The 17,080-nt window shown below is 38.6% G+C and overlaps 2 protein-coding genes and 2 long non-coding RNA genes across 6 annotated transcripts; 2 read left to right on the top strand and 2 right to left on the bottom strand.

Moving 5' to 3' along the window:
- Positions 1-770: 770 nt before the first annotated feature.
- Positions 771-3,876, bottom strand: LOC111343009 (histamine H2 receptor-like). Its single transcript, XM_022950135.2, has one exon. The coding sequence runs from the start codon at positions 3,526-3,528 to the stop codon at positions 2,392-2,394; it is 1,137 nt and encodes a 378-aa protein (XP_022805870.1). The 5' UTR covers positions 3,529-3,876; the 3' UTR covers positions 771-2,391.
- A 2,972-nt stretch (positions 3,877-6,848) lies between these two features.
- Positions 6,849-9,261, top strand: LOC148741556 (uncharacterized). Its single transcript, XR_015994420.1, has 2 exons — positions 6,849-7,726; positions 8,084-9,261. It is a non-coding gene; the product is annotated as an uncharacterized LOC148741556 (long non-coding RNA).
- A 57-nt stretch (positions 9,262-9,318) lies between these two features.
- Positions 9,319-16,887, bottom strand: LOC111343022 (uncharacterized). 3 transcript variants are annotated; one of them, XM_088742165.1, is made up of 11 exons: positions 16,379-16,887; positions 15,780-15,888; positions 15,551-15,676; positions 14,934-15,006; positions 14,066-14,835; positions 13,694-13,785; positions 12,979-13,072; positions 12,033-12,206; positions 11,288-11,385; positions 10,860-10,993; positions 9,319-10,341 (listed from the first exon to the last, which is right to left on the bottom strand). In XM_088742165.1, the coding sequence occupies exons 1-11, from the start codon at positions 16,885-16,887 to the stop codon at positions 10,298-10,300; spliced, it is 2,223 nt and encodes a 740-aa protein (XP_088598291.1). In that variant the 3' UTR covers positions 9,319-10,297. The 3 variants fall into 3 exon arrangements, with proteins under 3 accessions (XP_088598291.1, XP_088598302.1, XP_088598297.1); XM_088742176.1 differs by lacking the exons at positions 9,319-10,341; positions 10,860-10,993; positions 11,288-11,385 and adding an exon at positions 12,319-12,406 and having other exon boundaries at positions 12,077-12,206; XM_088742171.1 differs by lacking the exons at positions 9,319-10,341; positions 10,860-10,993; positions 11,288-11,385 and having other exon boundaries at positions 12,086-12,406.
- LOC148741555 (uncharacterized) lies at positions 15,539-17,045 on the top strand. Its single transcript, XR_015994422.1, has 2 exons — positions 15,539-15,851; positions 16,178-17,045. It is a non-coding gene; the product is annotated as an uncharacterized LOC148741555 (long non-coding RNA).
- Positions 17,046-17,080: the final 35 nt, after the last annotated feature.

Here is a 17,080-nt window from a genome sequence, read left to right as displayed (position 1 = left end):
AAGAAATGTCGTTATACGGTCAGGGGCACTAGTCCAATTTGAGACACTTAAGAAACTATGACGTTTAACGCTTTTTCTTGTTCTGTAACTTAAACCATCAGACAAACCGCACGTAAACTAGGAATTTATCAGTTCACATCACATTTTTGTTAGTGCTTGAGCGGCCTGTCTCGTGAACTCTACCAACACCTTGTTTTGTTTGTCAAAGTATGTTTCAGAGGCCATTACTGGGGTGAACAGGTACTGATTCCGGTATAAAGAGACAAAAAGCGCCTATTGAACATAAAATCGTTTGATTCTATCAAGAACGCTGCACTAATGTTTCCTGTGCTCTTGCTTTTATTTCTTCGGACCAAACAAAAAATCAATTTTCATATACTTGTTTCCTCCCCCTCAAGAGCAAATAACGACCAGTTCTTACAGCCTTCACTTCGAATATAATATTTTCTTTGAAACTACAATATAATAATGAAAACACGGAAACAGCAAAAAGAGCACGTTTGTCTTCCGTAATACGCTAAATGAACCGCTCTAACTCTCATTTACCGTGTTATGCACAGGACGGTGAGATCCTTGTCTCCCTTTCCGCAACGCGATCAACAATCAAATATAAATGATAGGCTTTATTTTGCAAAAGAGTTTTTTGGGATAAAGTAATCTGTTTTTAATTTTATGTTTCATTCGTTCCAATAACCAGGGATAGGGATATTTCACAGGGATATTTGGTTTTTTTCTTATAGTAACCGATTTACAAACAAACAAGATTTACGTGCAGGTTGCCTATTTATCAGAGCCATTTATTCCATTATTCATACGTGCTACATTCGCTTCGAATATCGTTAAGGGTGCCAGTTGTGTTAATACTTTTACGCTTTTTTTTCTCGGAAATACATAAGTTTTTAATACTTCTCCATCTGAGATAGTCCTATTGACGATAGTTTGTTTCATTCTTTTCCATTTCACCTTGAGCAAAGTGGAAAAAAAATTGATTTACATTAGGGACAAAGTGACACTGAAGTCAAAAGTAGAGATCTCTCCAAAGCGCACCTGAGCTTTCAAAGCGATGTGTTGTCAGACGTGCTCAATTTCACAATGATGTATTACCTCCGATTAGTTCACGTATTTTCCTGTCGTTGTTTTTCATAAGCAATTGCAAGTAAAAAAAATATACGCCGATCGTATCATTGTTTGTAACGTTTTGAAAGCGAGCTTTCGCTGCAAAAGTATACCGTGTGTACATGAGATAAGAAGAACTTTGGTATATATTTAAAAAATAGACTGTTACGTGCTATTTATTTTGTCTGTTCTAAGTAAGATCTGATTACATCATCGGGGAAGGAAACGTGTAGGTCATACTTTCCTCTACCTTTTATCTATCACTCCCTAGGCTATTGTCTTACCGTGAGGAATATCTTGCTGGAATCTTTGCAAATTACACAGGTTCATCCTATATCAGCTGAGTCAAGATTACCTTCTCTACATTTGCATAAACTCGGCATGTTTCGATCAAAATGGCCACCGCTTTGCGTGCCTTTCACGGCTCAAAATGTGGGTGGAAATCGACGCTTTCATTTATTTTGACGTAAAATAAAAGTATGATGATAAATCTGTTTTCAAAATTGTTAAAACTGCGCAATAAGATAAAAATGCTCTAATGCTTTGAGAGCCGATCAGACGATACGCGTCTATCAAACTGCCGTAACCAACGCATTCACGAATTCATTCCAAGCCGCTAATAGTTTCCTGCTTCTTCTATGAATCAAGAACTCCTCACACTATATCGTTTAATTTCTGGGGCCTAACTTCATCAGTCAAGGTTATTGCTGTTTGTGACCGAGTACCTATAACTAAATATTATATTCGAAGCTAATACTCAGACACCTGATTAAATATGAGTTAGAAGACAGTAACACCAAACTGGCTGCGGACCAGCCCCAGAGAATATCCTAAACGGTTGATATCGACTACAAACATAAAATAACTCATAAATACAATTACTATTAAAATGATCCACATAATATAGAATGCTTGGTTGTGATTTTAAAGTCAGTTCTTTTGGAACTTAATCTTTTGGGCTTTTATGGTGATTTCTGATATTGAACGGTTTTGCAACACAACTAGGTATCCAAAACGGTCATATCTCCCATTTCTCGTTTTTTTTTCCGTAAAAGCCGATCATGTGCGCGTTGATATATATATATATATTTTTTTTTTAACAAACAAGATTCAACTTACACAACAAAACTGAAAAAAGAGCAGTCTGTTCCTTCGAAATTATTATAAGAAATTTTTCACGAAACCATGTTTGCTATAGGCCTAATCTTTTTTTCTTTTTTCACGAATTGAATCATCTGTTGGTATAAAGGTAGAGGCGTAGTGGTGTCCGCCTTTTTAAACGAAAGTCGCAACAGACGGTTGCTGAGATGAACTTCCAGATCGTGTGCGAGCACGTTTCCGAGAACGTCGGAGTCGAGAACGCTCTGTTGCATGTGCTCCGGTGCGACTGGAATCGGAACAGAGAGATGACACCACTGAGTGAAAAAATGCCGAGACCCGTCGGCAAAGTAGAGAGAGTTTATTGTACACCTTGCTTGCGCATTTGGTAAACACCTCACGGAAATCTGTACAAAGCCCAGCGTAGAGAAAAGGATTGATTGCTGAGTTTGCGTAATAGCATAGAATGAAAATCAGGTGTACCGCTCTTGGAACCAAGCTGGAGCCATGTGATAACAAAAGGATCGTCTCCGTAACATATGGAAGCCAGCATATCAAGCACACGATCGCTATTTTCCCCAATGTTTTAGCGCATTTGAAAAGAGGACTGCGAATTCTTTCATACTCTCTGAGGACTTGCTGTCTTGCTATTTTGATAGCATGAATTCTGGCGATGCGGAAGATCATGACGTAAAGGATAACAACAATCAACGCCGGTATCACCCAGTTGACTGTGAGGATGAACATTACGTATTCTGGTTCAATGGAAAACACGCAGAGGTTGTATTTAATCAAGGATGGTCTCAGCCGCCAGCCCATCAGCGGTAGAAGCGCCGTCATCACAGCGTACAGCCAAAGAACAGCTATCGTGGCTACAATATGAATTGGCCGAACTAATCTTGCTGAAAACGGGAATGCAATAGTGATATAGCGGTATACACTGACCGCTAATAGATTGAGCGATGAAGAGGACAATGCGAGAAAATGAATGGTGTACATAAGCTCGCAAATAACTACGCCGTGAATAAACTTCTTTTGAATATGGTACTCCAATTCCAAAGGCACAGTTATACCCATGAGCAAGAGATCCGAAAATGCTAAACTTGCTAGAAAGCAGTTGAGTTTTGTCCTCAGTTTACGCTGCGTTAAGAAGGCGAAGAGAATAGCGAAATTGCCAATTGAACCAACAGTACACATCAAAAAACCAATGACGGGAAACAACTCTTCAAGAATAGGATCGGAATCATTTGATGAAGCATTTAAACCGCTGTTTGCTCTGTCTATGTTCGATGTGTTTTGATTAGCTGCAGACATTGTATCCAATACTGCCAGTTACTGCCAATCCAAGTTTACTTACGCAGTGTTAGTTTTCTTAAACCTTGAAGCAATCTTCTTAAACGAACGGCCAGATCGCCTTAATATTCTATGGTCTCACCGCATACCAAGGTGTTTCTGTATGAGGGTGGACTTTTAAAACCACAGATTTTAAGCGAATAAGCTCTCCAACTGCGATGTTTACTTTGTCTTTCACCTGGCTTAGAACATCAGAACAATTGAAATTTCGCTGGCTTCCCTGAGGTCCTTATAATCGCTTGTAATCTCTTTCGCTTGCAAAGGACAACTGTTCTTTTACAATTGACAAGCACTCAAGACAATAGCCAATGAGATTTTGCAGCTTCAGCTTCAGCCAATCTGAAGGCTGCATTCGATTTTCTTCAACGTCATCTTTTTAGGCTATTTCCCTCGTGTTTCCGCATTGGATATCTAGCGAAGGGCTCAATAAAAGATTAATGTTTGTATTTAAGCGCTTTGATTAAGAGTTTTGAGTTTCCAACCGCTTTGAATATAAGGAAACATTTACGGCAAACTCTTCATAGAAGTTGCGATCGTGATGTAATTTTACGAAAAGCTACGCGTTTAGGAAAAATTAATTGAATAAACTTAATGACTAGCCGACAGAAGACGATGAATTATGCATAACCATCCGCATGACAGTGGTGTAATCAAATCAATTCAGTTTAAATGAATTTCATCTCGTTCAAGGCTTATCTCTGTCTCGAGCTAATATTTTGGGAAACACAACGATTCAACTAATATTGAATTTTATTCTTATTAATTTTTCGTGTTTTCCCTCTGTTTTTGTCGCGAGGATCCTTTTACTCAGCTTGAAGTTCTCCCATAATTTCGCCGTTGTAATTGCGTGGATTAATTGCATTTCTTTGAAATACTGCTCAAATTTCGGATTTTTGAGTAATTCTCTCTTTTCAAAAATAAAAAAAAAATACATTTCATTTCAATGTTTTAGTCTTCGCTAGAGGTCTCTCTGTTGTGGCCGGTAAATGAAATAAGTTCAATTGACGTTACTGAAATATTTATTCGGAAAGGAAGATAAACTTTGCATTAAATTTATTGACACTCTAGGATAAGAATTGTCGCCACACAGGAGGTGCGACTTAGCCACTTATGACTTTTAGCAACAAGCCTAATTGATCAATCTTTATGCCAATCGCTGTATTCTGTCTGTCCAAGATCTAGAACTTTTTTTTCAATTGGTTTATTGAGGGAAGAAATGTCTACTTATTCCAGAAAGACGGTTTTTTGTTTGCTCCGTGTCCACAAAAGGGATACTAAAGGCTGTTCAGCTAAAATGATTTTCGTTGTCACATAGCTGAAGCTCGACGAGTAAAGATATCGTTCCTCAACGCACTTCTACATCCCCAATAGCTCGGACTCACCCTATGCTTGCTTCCTATAACATAATTGAATTTTTTCAATTTTTTAATTACAGTCTTTGAATTCTTGCTCAATCGCATCGTGGAACCGCAGCATGAATTATCCCACGATCGGTGAACAAAGTGGATTTCAAACAGCTACACAATTTTTCGAAAATATTAATGCCAAGGTCTTCCCTCTGCTGTGTATCGCGGGTCACCATCTACAACAGGTTCATTGGCACTATGGTAGCTCTCACCATGAAGCCTTTTCCTTAATGTTCAGTCGTTTACAACATGTGGCCTTCTCAGTTGCGGTTTTCATTAAAACAGCGCCGCGCAATATGCAACCGCTTTTGAGTGATCGAAGACATTTTTCATTAACTGTCACGAGCTCCTTTCGCTCGATTTAAAGTGATTACCATAAATTGAATATCTGTGTATTTTAGCCTTTATCAAAGTGTGGCTTCGATGTCATGTTGCAGGAAAGGCGCTAATGCAACAAAAAGCCCCACAAAATTGACATATATTTCAATTTTATTTCTTACGTAACCTGAACGTTCAGGAAGACCAAACTGCAGGAAGGGAAAAGATCATAAAAAAAAGGAACTGCACCGATGCAATTTCGCTATACATCTATAGAGAAAATTCTGAGGAAATAAATCGGAAATATATTTCTCTAGGTTTGACTATAGTTTTTTTATGATAGCCACAGTTCGAAATTAAAAAGTTCTTCGGAAACCCACTAATTAAATTAAACTCAGCCACGTAATATCCCAAATAGAAAATAAACACAAGAAACATACACAAAAGACATCGAAATTATTGCCATGACATCTTTCTCTTTACATGAGTTCACTTTTTAATTTGTTACAGTTTCAACCTGAAACAAATTTGGTGAAGAGATTAATCCTTAGTGACTGACTGCTGTCACTGAAATAGTCTCTCCTTCCGTGACTAAACCATTAGATGGTCTTTTTTTCTCCCGCTGCGATTTTTTCAGATAAATCTAGTCTAATATTCTTCCAAGTTTCATTTGTATCCCTGAAATGATTCCGCTCAATATCTATGAGCGATGTAAAGCTTTTCGTTGTCCTCATTTACATAACATTAGGTCCACTGTAGAGCTTATCTGTCAGAAACTTTCATTAGGCAGCCTTTGAGAAAGTACTGAGTATTGTCAGTCTTTTCAGGTATTTTTTCCAAACCTTCGTTCAGTTTTGTATCCCCATACAGTGTATCTTTCTGTTTCTGTCAAGGACAAAGTTAATTTGCTCAATAGAAACTGCTGCTCAGAAAATATGACACTTTCCCGATATATGTAGATGCCGGAAAAGCAAACAAGTACCCTCTTGTTGAGCCTGTGACTAAATATGAGTTTAAACTCCAATTCTATCCTTGCTCCCAAGTGTCGCGAGCGCGAAGCGCAAAATTGGCGAACATGACGTAGACTAAACTCTCACTAGTGCAAAACAGATAGCGAAAAAAAAAAGAAAAATTGCCCGAGCGGCACAGTTAGGTCGTCAGTGTTATTTGAGACAGTCATTTATTATTGATGTGAGCCGTTTGACAATGCGGTTGTTTTCATATTGTGTTTGGCAAGGTTTCGTTAGCTCGATACGTTTATTTCTTATTATGTTTACGCTTATATCTTTTTCATAACAGCTTTGAACCTCAGCATCGAATTATGGAGTACAAACTCGATTATTTTCATGCAAAACTGAGTTAGAGAGTCGTCTTTATGTTGGGCAAAACTAACTCCATCCAAGAGATGATTAAAAAAGACTTGGATTATCGGATTAGCTAAAACCACATATTCTGATTAAAAATCCATAAAGAAACTTCATGAAGGAAAATTTAGTATTAACGGATATTTTTTGATGGAAATATTGTAGTTGGATCATTTTTTAAATAGGCGAGCTTATCGGGCGTGTGCCCTGAATCTGCAATTTCTTCCATTGTTAAAAGTTCACGGCAGGGGTAGAATCGGTTTTTGGAGTGCCTCTTAGAGGATCACAGAGGCGGGGGATTCAAAATAGATTGGAAAGGATTGGTGACGGTATGGGCAAAACTTGAAGCTTTATTTTTCACAAATAAACTTTCATTGGTAGATCTAGAGAAAAACAGCGGTCCTGCACAACAGAGGGTCCACCGTAGGTTTTCAGAAAGACTTTTACTCGTATTTCTCCTTATTTTGATTTTTTTACTTAACAGAGGTATCGATGTTACAAGATGCTAGGCAGCTGATCGTCTCGATGTTAAAGTTAAAGTAATTTTGCAGGAAATACCCCATGAACAAGTCATCGATAACTTAATGAGCATTTTCTTTTGGGACGACTGCCCTTGCATATCAGACTTCTCAGAGATTTTCATGTTTAAATTGAAATTTTAGTATATGCATATGCGACACATGGGCCCGTAATCCAAAGTTTTAAAATTAACAAATAGGCGATATATATTCCCTGTCGCTCAACCATGAAAGTACATTAAAAGGAAGACTGAAAGAAGCACACCTGCAGGCCCTAAGATCTTTTCAGAGTGAATTTATGAAAACTGAAAAGCAAGTAGGTTCAAATAAGGTGTCTTTGTAACAGGATAGAAGCTCTTTATGGAGAACAGGTGAAAAGTGCAATAGCTAACAAGTAAACAGAATACACCGCAGTAAATTACTGAGACATTACCCATAGTGCAGGGAGTCACCCACTAGCGAAGAGCATACAATACCTGACAAAGACACTTTCGCCGAATGACGTGAGGGGCAAGGACAATAATAAGACTGAATGTGATACTTTGATAAAAAGGTAAGAAAGAAATCAAGAAATGTGCTATGACGATGGATCCCATGATGCTGCACGGGGGGAATTGATTGATGGAGCGCGTTCTTGACTTCTGCGTATGTCGGTCTTTTGCCCAAGTTAACTGCAACAATCCGGCTAAAACTAGTATATGCGTAAGCTGTTTTACTTTTAGATACGTGATGGTAGGACCAAGAGAGATGTCCTTATATAGGCCAACCCGAAAAAATCAAATTCAAGCAAATGGTGACGTGAAAAATATCTGTGTACTTGATTGAGATCGAGGGCATCATTCATGGGAGAAAACATTTGAGTCATAACTTACTCTTAATACAAACTGAAAGTACGATTTATTTTTGTTAGCCGGTCCCTCTAGCTCATAGCTGTAGAAGACTGATGGTGCATGAGCTATGGAACTAGGTTCATGGGACAAATATTCTATATTGTGCCAGCCGGAGCTCTTGCAGCGATGATAGAGGTTGAGATGAATTGTTTTAGGCCCAGTGCTTATTCTGGAAACTTTCTTCGCCTACGTCCCTAGCCTCGACTAATCCTTTCAAGATCAAGGAGATGCGGATTTTGTTCAGACAATTATTCTCTCAGTGGATGCGTCACCTAAAACCTATGTATCAATTCACCATAGGGTTTTCCGCGACGATAGCTTTTTGTGGTCAGACAATGACTCTTAAGGCTCGCCACTTTCGTTATCTTATCTCTTCCCCAGACCATACACCCAGTGGCGGTCATTGGAAGATCTTGGCCACATTACATTTATTTTGAATGTGTCTTCCTACTTTAGACATAAACAGGTAAACAAATGGATGCACCTGCTCCTCCTGTTTCGATGAAGATTTCATTCTGCCAATGATCCTATTTACCGAAAAAGGAATCCAAATGACATCGGTACAAGTCAAATTTTTTTACCCGCAGCTATCGAAACCTACCCAATTTTCAAATTTTATTTTTTTAATTTCGAATAGGATTTTAGAGCAAATGGAGGGGTGTAAAATCGAGAACTAGAAAGGAAGCGAATGATGATGAATTAGCTTTGCAGAGTCCTATTTCGTACACACTTCCAGCGCTTTCCGCTAGAGCTAGATTTCGCCGACATCCCATGGTAAATGATTAGTATGTAAACAGGTGTAATGTTGCGCGATAGAAATCTCATTGATGTCGCCGGTTTTTCTTGCAAAAAATTCAGTAATTAACAAATAAAACTTTGTACAGTTGGGCTCTAAGTGCAATTAGCAGAGAGTTTTAGGCTTTTTTTTTCTAGAAAGTTTAGACAAAGGAAACTGATTGGTTTTCGGTACTCTGAAAAATGTATGAACTTCCACTTATGGATGAATCTACATGTAAGACGTCTTATGTGTCCCATGGAAAGATAAAAAGTTGATGCTGTGCCATGACTTGCTCGTCTTCTTAGATTAAGTCAAAACTTTCAAAGTTCGTCATTTGGGATTTACGTCTACCCTTTTAGAGGCTTGTATGCGAGCGTAAAGGTACTTGCACAAATCACAAATAAAAAGGTTTATATAACATGCCATGGCTGTTTTAACGCACCGTCTATTCCAGAAATGATAAGCTATGACTCTGTGTACAAAAGTAAAATATGGATTTAATCGGTTTTTCCCACGAAAAAGTTCTAAACAATTATGCTACCTGCGACGAGCGACGGTTATTTATCGTAGCATCATCATAGAAGTGGCACTTAGATATAACACTCAATCTATGTCCACCTGCACACTTATCTTGTTTTAGTAGTGAATCTATGAAAGAAGAAAAAATAGACATTGCGTACAGGAAGGCACTCTAAAGATAGCAAACAAAACAGTGTCTGGACCAAATTCATCTTATCCTTGCTTTCTATTTGGCCCACGCTTTCCGCTTTTAGAGGAGATATCGAGTATCTAATGGCCGAGTAATGCGATGAACTACAATTCTATGTAATCTATATTTATAGGACCTTCCACGCTAATCTGTCAAGCAGTATGACGTACAGGCAATGTCACATTTATTGAATTCTTACCGTCAATTTTTTTTTTTCGCATTGACCTTCCCCACTTGCATGAACTTGAATGGCCAATTCTTTCGCTAATTTTACTAAAAGGAAATACTGAACATAACACTCACTTTGAATAGAACACGATTGAGAAAGTCGGCGACGAAATACAGCTTTAATGTGGACGCCTTATCAAAAAACTTGAGACTGCAAGCTGTAACAAAACGAAAATAATTTTTAAATAAAAGCCGGAATCGAAAGCCTTTAGGACCTAACACAAGTAGAAGGAAAAGCACTAAATAGTGGCCGCGCAGAACCTTTTACTGTTTCATTGCATTGCAACACTATATGTTATGTAACAAGCGTGAGGCAAGAAAGGCTGGATATCATTTCTATCAGCGTTTACATGGAATCGACAAAAAAGGACGAGTGTGATACCCCGCCAGTCATCTACTACGAATAGGCTTGGTAAATAAATATAAAGGATTTATTTCGTGGCTAATGCAATGCAAAGCTCAAAAACGAACACAAAATCCAGGGAGTATGTTCACCGGCGTTAGGGAGATCAACGCTCTCTATGTCGCTTCGTCACTTTTTGAAGTGGCATTTTCTTCCATCGCTGCAATAACAAGGCATATCTCAATTTGTAAGCACAGACGATAAGCAAATAACTAACTAAATAGATTAATTTACAAAAAAACAAACAAAAAAACAGCAATGATAAATTTTACAAAGGTTTTAGCGCGGTCTAAACTCCAAACAAAAATAAGCTGGTGCCGTGGTTCAACTCAAAAATGGTTTTTTCAGTGCTGTCAGTACAGATCATGGCCATGAGTCGGTTCTAGATTTGTTTTCTATCTTATCTCAAGTTGTTTTATCTCACGTTTAAGCAAATTGAATCCAATTGCAACCGCTGGTGGACAATTATGCGCCAAAGAAATCGAGAGGTGGCTTATCTTTTTTCAAGACGAAAAGAAACCACAGCTCGTTTCTAAAACTTATAGACCAGGAATAGCACTAATATCATATTGTTTGGTACAACCGACACATTTTAGACTGGCGAAAAATTTCCTTAATAACGAAATTTGTCAGTTTTTTTCTATGCGAGTTTTAATTCATCATCTGAACTTCACCTACCCTTTCCCTCGCGTTTTGCTTCTGAAGACTGAAAGAATAAAACGGTCAGAAGACTGAGTAAGGCAAATGATCCTGGAAGGATTGAAAATACGTGTCGCACATAGTCGCTACACTCTTGGCAGTCTTCAGACGAACTGCAAGCAAAAACAAAAGATTTTAATGATATTGCCTGGCGTTTGTGGGAAAATCTGGGTGTCTTTAGTAGTCTTGAAACCTGCTTCATAGATACCTTGAGTAGGAGAGTGTTGGTTGTGGGAGACAAATCTTTCAGAGGAATTAATCACCACTAAATTTCAAGAATATTTGAGAAATTATTTCATTTAGGCTTGTATCGCGCATGTAAGTTCTCATCAGTGTTTGATCAGTTCCAAGTCGATAATGTTCTATCGGTATGTAAAAGTAGTGAAGATGGCGACCTTAATCATTACCTCCCTTCTGGAAAGAGCTTTTGCGCAATGGCGAATGTGGCTCCTTGCATTAGATACGACATGTCAGCTACGAAGGCAAATACGAAACCAGAGGTTTTCTAAAATGAGAATAGTACAGTATAAAGGTGTGCGAAATGTACATACGCTCAAGTTCGAGAGTGTTGATCTTAATAGATATCGGTCTCGTAGCTAACAGTTTATCAAAAACGAGAGCAAGAGTAAAGTTTTACTATAGGCGGTGTACCCGGCGAGAATGTTGTCATGTAGGACATAGATTCTTCTATATTTCTCTAGTGCATCGTACATGTCAACACACCGTCACATGGTAATGCAGCTGTGGTGCAACGCCAAGACTGAGTACCCGTATGGGACTTATTCCAAAAACAAACTACTGGCAAGCTTTACACCGTTACGGCTGCTGTACCTGGCCGCGAGCGCTGGTTGTGATGAGAGACAGAAAATACAATTGGATCTCAAAATAACAAAAAATAAATAAATAAAAAAAAATAATAATAAATAAATAATAATAATAATAATAACTTGAGGGGGGTTACACTTAGAATGAGGTCTCCGACGCCTTAACACTCATTCTCTTTCATTGGGAAATTAATTTCTATTTTAAGAGTTTTGTGTTTTGTTTTTTTTTTGTTTTCGTTTTGTTTTTTGTTTCATAGCCTGGTATAACCGTGCCTAAATCAATTAGTGAAAACAATCAAAACTTCTCAGTATAGATTACTCGACTCACTTGATTGTCTCCAATAAGTTCTGTTGTGAAGCAAAGGGAATTGACAAACATAGCGGAGAAGCCAGCACCCAGTAAAGCAGCAGCCGGGTAGATCTGTACTCTGATGGAAGGAGTAATGAAGTAAAACCAGAAAGAGGCTCCAATCACTAAAAGAGCAGCAAAAAGGGATGACCCCTATAAAGGAAATGGCGACTTTAGATGATATTTTTGGTCTTTTTAGAGTCATAAGTTTATATACGAAACCATTCACTAAACAACAAGAGGAATCACTTTGAAGATAGCCTACCTTACGGTTTCCAATAGTTCACTCTCCGTGTTTACAAAACTTCTCACAGTAATTTTGGCAACAAGTTAATGGAACTCCGCTGATTCCACTGACGTACAATTTCCGAACAAAAGAGCCAATTCCGGAGAGAGAGAAAGAGAGAAATGAAGACCGCAAGGGCCTTAAATATAAGTCTGAAGGCTCATGGCCTCCTTAGTTGTTCCCTCAATTTTTATTTGACGTGTGTGACTTTGACGTTTTACCAAGTTGATATGCTTTTATTTCAATCATTTTGGTTTTGAACTGTGATGTCTAAGAACTTGGAAGGCAACTGAAGTGGTGAAGTAAATGTGCGATACGAACGCGCATCAAATCTAAAATTATAATAGTAACATCTAGCATATATATAAAAAAAATGCTCAGCTAGCATTTCCTTTCTGTGAATCTTACCGCTGTTTTTATTTTATTTTTATTTTTTTAACAATTTAACAGCAATGTCCATTTACTGTATAAAGGCTACTGTCAGTGGGACAATTCCAAAACTTTCGCTCACTACTATCGCCATTTCTGTTGGATCCTAACATCAATCAATAAAGACTACCCTTCTCACTATCGTCGAGATCAAGGTAGGTTACGAGACTAAAAAGAAATTATTATTAGCATGAAAAAAACGTGCCTTACTTTTCTTCCTATTTTTCCGTCAAGTTTCTTAGATATCCCACTGGAAACAATTGAACTTAGTAATATAACGAGAGGCAGATAAGCAATTGCTTCCAGAAAGGAAAATCAGTAAAGGTCTTTAAGTTTGTAACAATTAAGAAATCAGATTACCAAGTTGAACAGAGTTACATCGAAGATGACTTGAACCGTATTGACATAAACAGAGAAGGCGATAAATTAAACTTGAATGTCTGTCTGTCTGAATAACTGGCAGACAGGTTGAATGACTAACTGACAGGTTGACTAACTGACAGGTTGACTAACTGACAGGTTGACTAACTGACAAACAGGTTGACTGACTGACAGACAGGTTAACTGACCGACTGACTGAGTGACTGATGGACTAGCAGACAGACAGACAGACAGAATTAATTCGCGTTTTTCTCGCTGCCATGTTCCCTCCAATAACGTAGCTCCATTTTCTGCCTTTAAAAGCACACACAGCCCACAATTCCTCTACTCGCTCCGACGAAGGGCTGACGCTCGAAACGTCAGCTTTTGTAATCGTTACGGTGGCCAATTTACCATTTCAACTTTGTTGATATATCCAAATTATTTTGTTACCCCCACCGACGCAGCCCCTAACAGTTTCTTTAGAAGCTATCAGCCTTTAGACAGACAGACTGACTGACTGACCGACGGATTGATTACCTGTTATTGTAGGTGTTATCATACCTTTTCAAACTTTAGTGTGTCGGTAAGAAATAGTGGTAAATAGGAGTAAGAAACATTTTGTGCAACCTTTGCGCACCCGAAAATGATAGCGACCTGTCGAGAATAAGGGAAAAAATTAATATTGATTTCCACGGTGCCTACGAAAGTGAATGGTGACACGAGAAAAGAGTTCATGAACCCGCAGAAAAAGTATTTACTTATGGGAAATGAAAATGACCAAAGCCGCATTGACTACGTCCAAAATGAACCGATCTGTTACCCACCTTTCGAGAGAGATGGACTCCTCGTTAAAAGAATATGCCCACAATTAAGATGATGCTATAACAGTAAGATTATTTATCAAAAACGGCTGGTAAAAATACCTATTAATTACCTTGTACAAGTGAGGATTCTTTAACCAGGCTCGTACACTCATTTGTTCTACTATTTGACCACCATTTTCGTCAACGTCAGTCTCCGCTATTGCAGAGGTCATTTTGCCAGTTTCTGCAATGTCCGTTTTTCTCAACAGCGTGCTTGGCGCTGGAGACTCATTTAATGTCAGCCTTGTCTCATTGTAATCAAAGCCTTCATTTTCTGTAGCGAATGTCGCAGTTGGAGCGGAAGTCTTTCTCTTCTCTTTACAGTTTTGGAAAGATAATTGTTGTACATGGGCTTCATACGACGTTGAACCATCTTCATTGTTATTTGACGAGCAAGAGATTTCTTCACAATTCTTGGGGGAATCGGAATCAAAATTCACCGCAATGTGTTCTATCTCTTTTGGCAAATTTGGTAAACGCTTGTTATTTTCATTACCGTCTCCCGTGAGTTTGTCTAAAATACTCATGATGAGGCTTATTTTTCGCTCCTGAGGCAGCTTGCTGACGTTCTCGCACACTTCCTCTTCTGGCGTTAGAAACAATTCACGCCCTTTGCATTTTGCTGATGGCTTTTCCGTCAAAACAATATCGTCGGAAGGTGGTGTTTGCGTTTTATGTTTACCTTCTTTGTTAGAAAACAAGGCCGTAAGAAAACGCATTGGGAACATGTCCATGCTTCTCTTTCTTTCAACATTGTCAGCGGCTTGGACTGTAATAACTTCTCCCTTTGTCTTCAGAGCGTCTACGAATAAGTCGCACATTCGTTCCTTGCGTTTTTGATCTTAAAGAAACAACAAATAAAGATATCCTGAGTCAGTGTCACTTGAATATCTCGAGTGATAAACTTAAATCCTCAATTCATCTGAACGTACTCGTTACCTCGTGCCTTATCTACTACTTCGCACATCATCGATGGTAGAGCACCATCCGATGGAACAAAGGAATTTTTTCTCTGCAAAGAAAGAGTGAACAAATTTAATCATAGAAGCTTCCAAGCACGGTTATTCAAAGCACTCAAGTCGGTTTAAAAAGGTGTTTAAGTATTAGATATTGGTGATATACCAAAGTTTCCCCAGGTTCAAAACATCACGCACACTGAACGCTCCCTCAAAATTTCCACATGCAAGAGTGAAAAGGCGCCATGGTAACCGGGCTAAAACACCACATGCCGGTTTCACCTTTCTGGAAAGGCTTTTTTGGCCCAACAATAATACCAGGGGTTCATTTTTTGGCAAGAGAGGAATGTTTCCCTTGCAAAGAGAATTTACTTTCAACTGATAATTTTTTTGTCGGAAAATGAAGAAGCATTTCGTCAAGTTGAACTTAGTTGCAAGTTATCCCTGCTTTCTCTAATCTAAGACTTGAATTGTGCTTGAAATTGTCTTTTTTGAAATATCTTCGTTCACCCCCGAGGACAAAATTCATATCCTCGTCAGAGGCCACGTGATATCAACTATTTATACTCATTTAGACAGTATATTAAACAATTTCTTTACCATGCGCTCTACCACGCTAGCCGGCAACTTCCCCGTTGGTTCTGAATTTCCGGAGGGCTCTACTGTAACAATGTGAAAAATAAGACCAAAAACGAGGGCTACTCCGACCAGAATCACCGTGGCGACCTTGGAAAGAAGGCGAAATTTAATAAGAATAACCTGGCCATGTACAAGATAGCTTGTAACAGACGAGGAAAAACTAATTCCGGTGTCAGTAAGTTCTGTTTACCGTGAAAGCCATGGAATTTTCAGGTGATAGACGATCTCTGTTGTCTTGTCCTAGTATCGCCCATGTCACAAGGTAAATAATAACTCCAATTACGAATGTAAAGCCGGTTCTTTGAAAAATAACAAATATAAAACTAAATTAGTAAATAGATGAAATTCTTTGGAGTCTTTGTCCAGGAGAGGGTTCACAGTCAGTGTGAATTTGTGCCTCAGGTTGCGGTTAACTCAATTAAGGGAACTCGTTCAAAAAAGTTTGCACACAGATCTTGATTGTGCGCTAAACCATGGCTCGATCTGGAAACACCTCTATGAAGAGACAGCTCTTCTTCCCTTTCTGAGAAATGCCTTCTGGGAAAGTACGTAGGAGATAACCAAACTGTTTTTTTTTTTTAATCGCAGTTCCACACGAAAGAAAACGTTGCAAATGGACGAATAAATCGACTTTGAATACGGGAGCTAGAGACGTGCGCAGTAAGCAGCAGTCATGCATATCTACAATCCCAAGAGTGCAGCAAATAAATGAATTTCTGATTGTTCTTATTGAAATCGATCTACTGTGATCAATGGAAAAGTCGTCTTACGTGACAAATAATAACATACCTTAGTGCGCTTAACCCAGATACTTCTTTTTTATTCTTAGCAATCGCAGGAACCAGTGAAAGGTGACTGATATTTATGAGAACTAAAGCGAGCGCCATAAATGTGTATAGTATGGCAGTGTACGTCAAGGCCAACCATTGACTACCATGACAAAATTTACAAGAGCTGTAAAAAAGAGGCGTAGTGATTGCTCCTATAATGGTTCCAAGAAGATGCCACGACTTCTTTCTACCAAGCTTCAGGGACAAAATGGGAATCTTGACCCGGTCCACCAAGAACGCTCCAATTGGCGATAGCACAATTAAACAACAATAGCAAAAAAGTTTCATCCATCCAGCATTAGCCGCAGACAGGCCTAGTACTTTCAAGAAGAAAACCAATCTAAACGAGTTAACAAGCTGCCTTATGACTTCACCTAATGCGTGTCCCACTCCATAGGAAAAACGTTGAATTCCAGGAGTGCGATTCTCGGGACTTTTTCCAAAATCTCCACGGCGCAATTTTGGCATCTTCGTGTTCCGTGCAACACTAGAAGAATGATTTTATTTGATGAGCTGAATTTCATATAGTGAGCTGAATCACGCGCGCAGTTTTAATTATGTCTTTCCTCTATTGAAGGATGGACACATAGATAACGCCATCTTTTATTTTTATCAAATAGAACAATTTTAATTTCATGTTGCCATGGGTCTGTCCAAAAAT

Source organism: Stylophora pistillata, chromosome 1 (assembly GCF_964205215.1).
Source record: "Stylophora pistillata chromosome 1, jaStyPist1.2, whole genome shotgun sequence".
Classification (NCBI taxonomy): domain Eukaryota; kingdom Metazoa; phylum Cnidaria; class Anthozoa; order Scleractinia; family Pocilloporidae; genus Stylophora; species Stylophora pistillata.
Note: the sequence above shows the minus strand (reverse complement) of the source record. Positions and strands in the feature narration are given on the sequence as shown.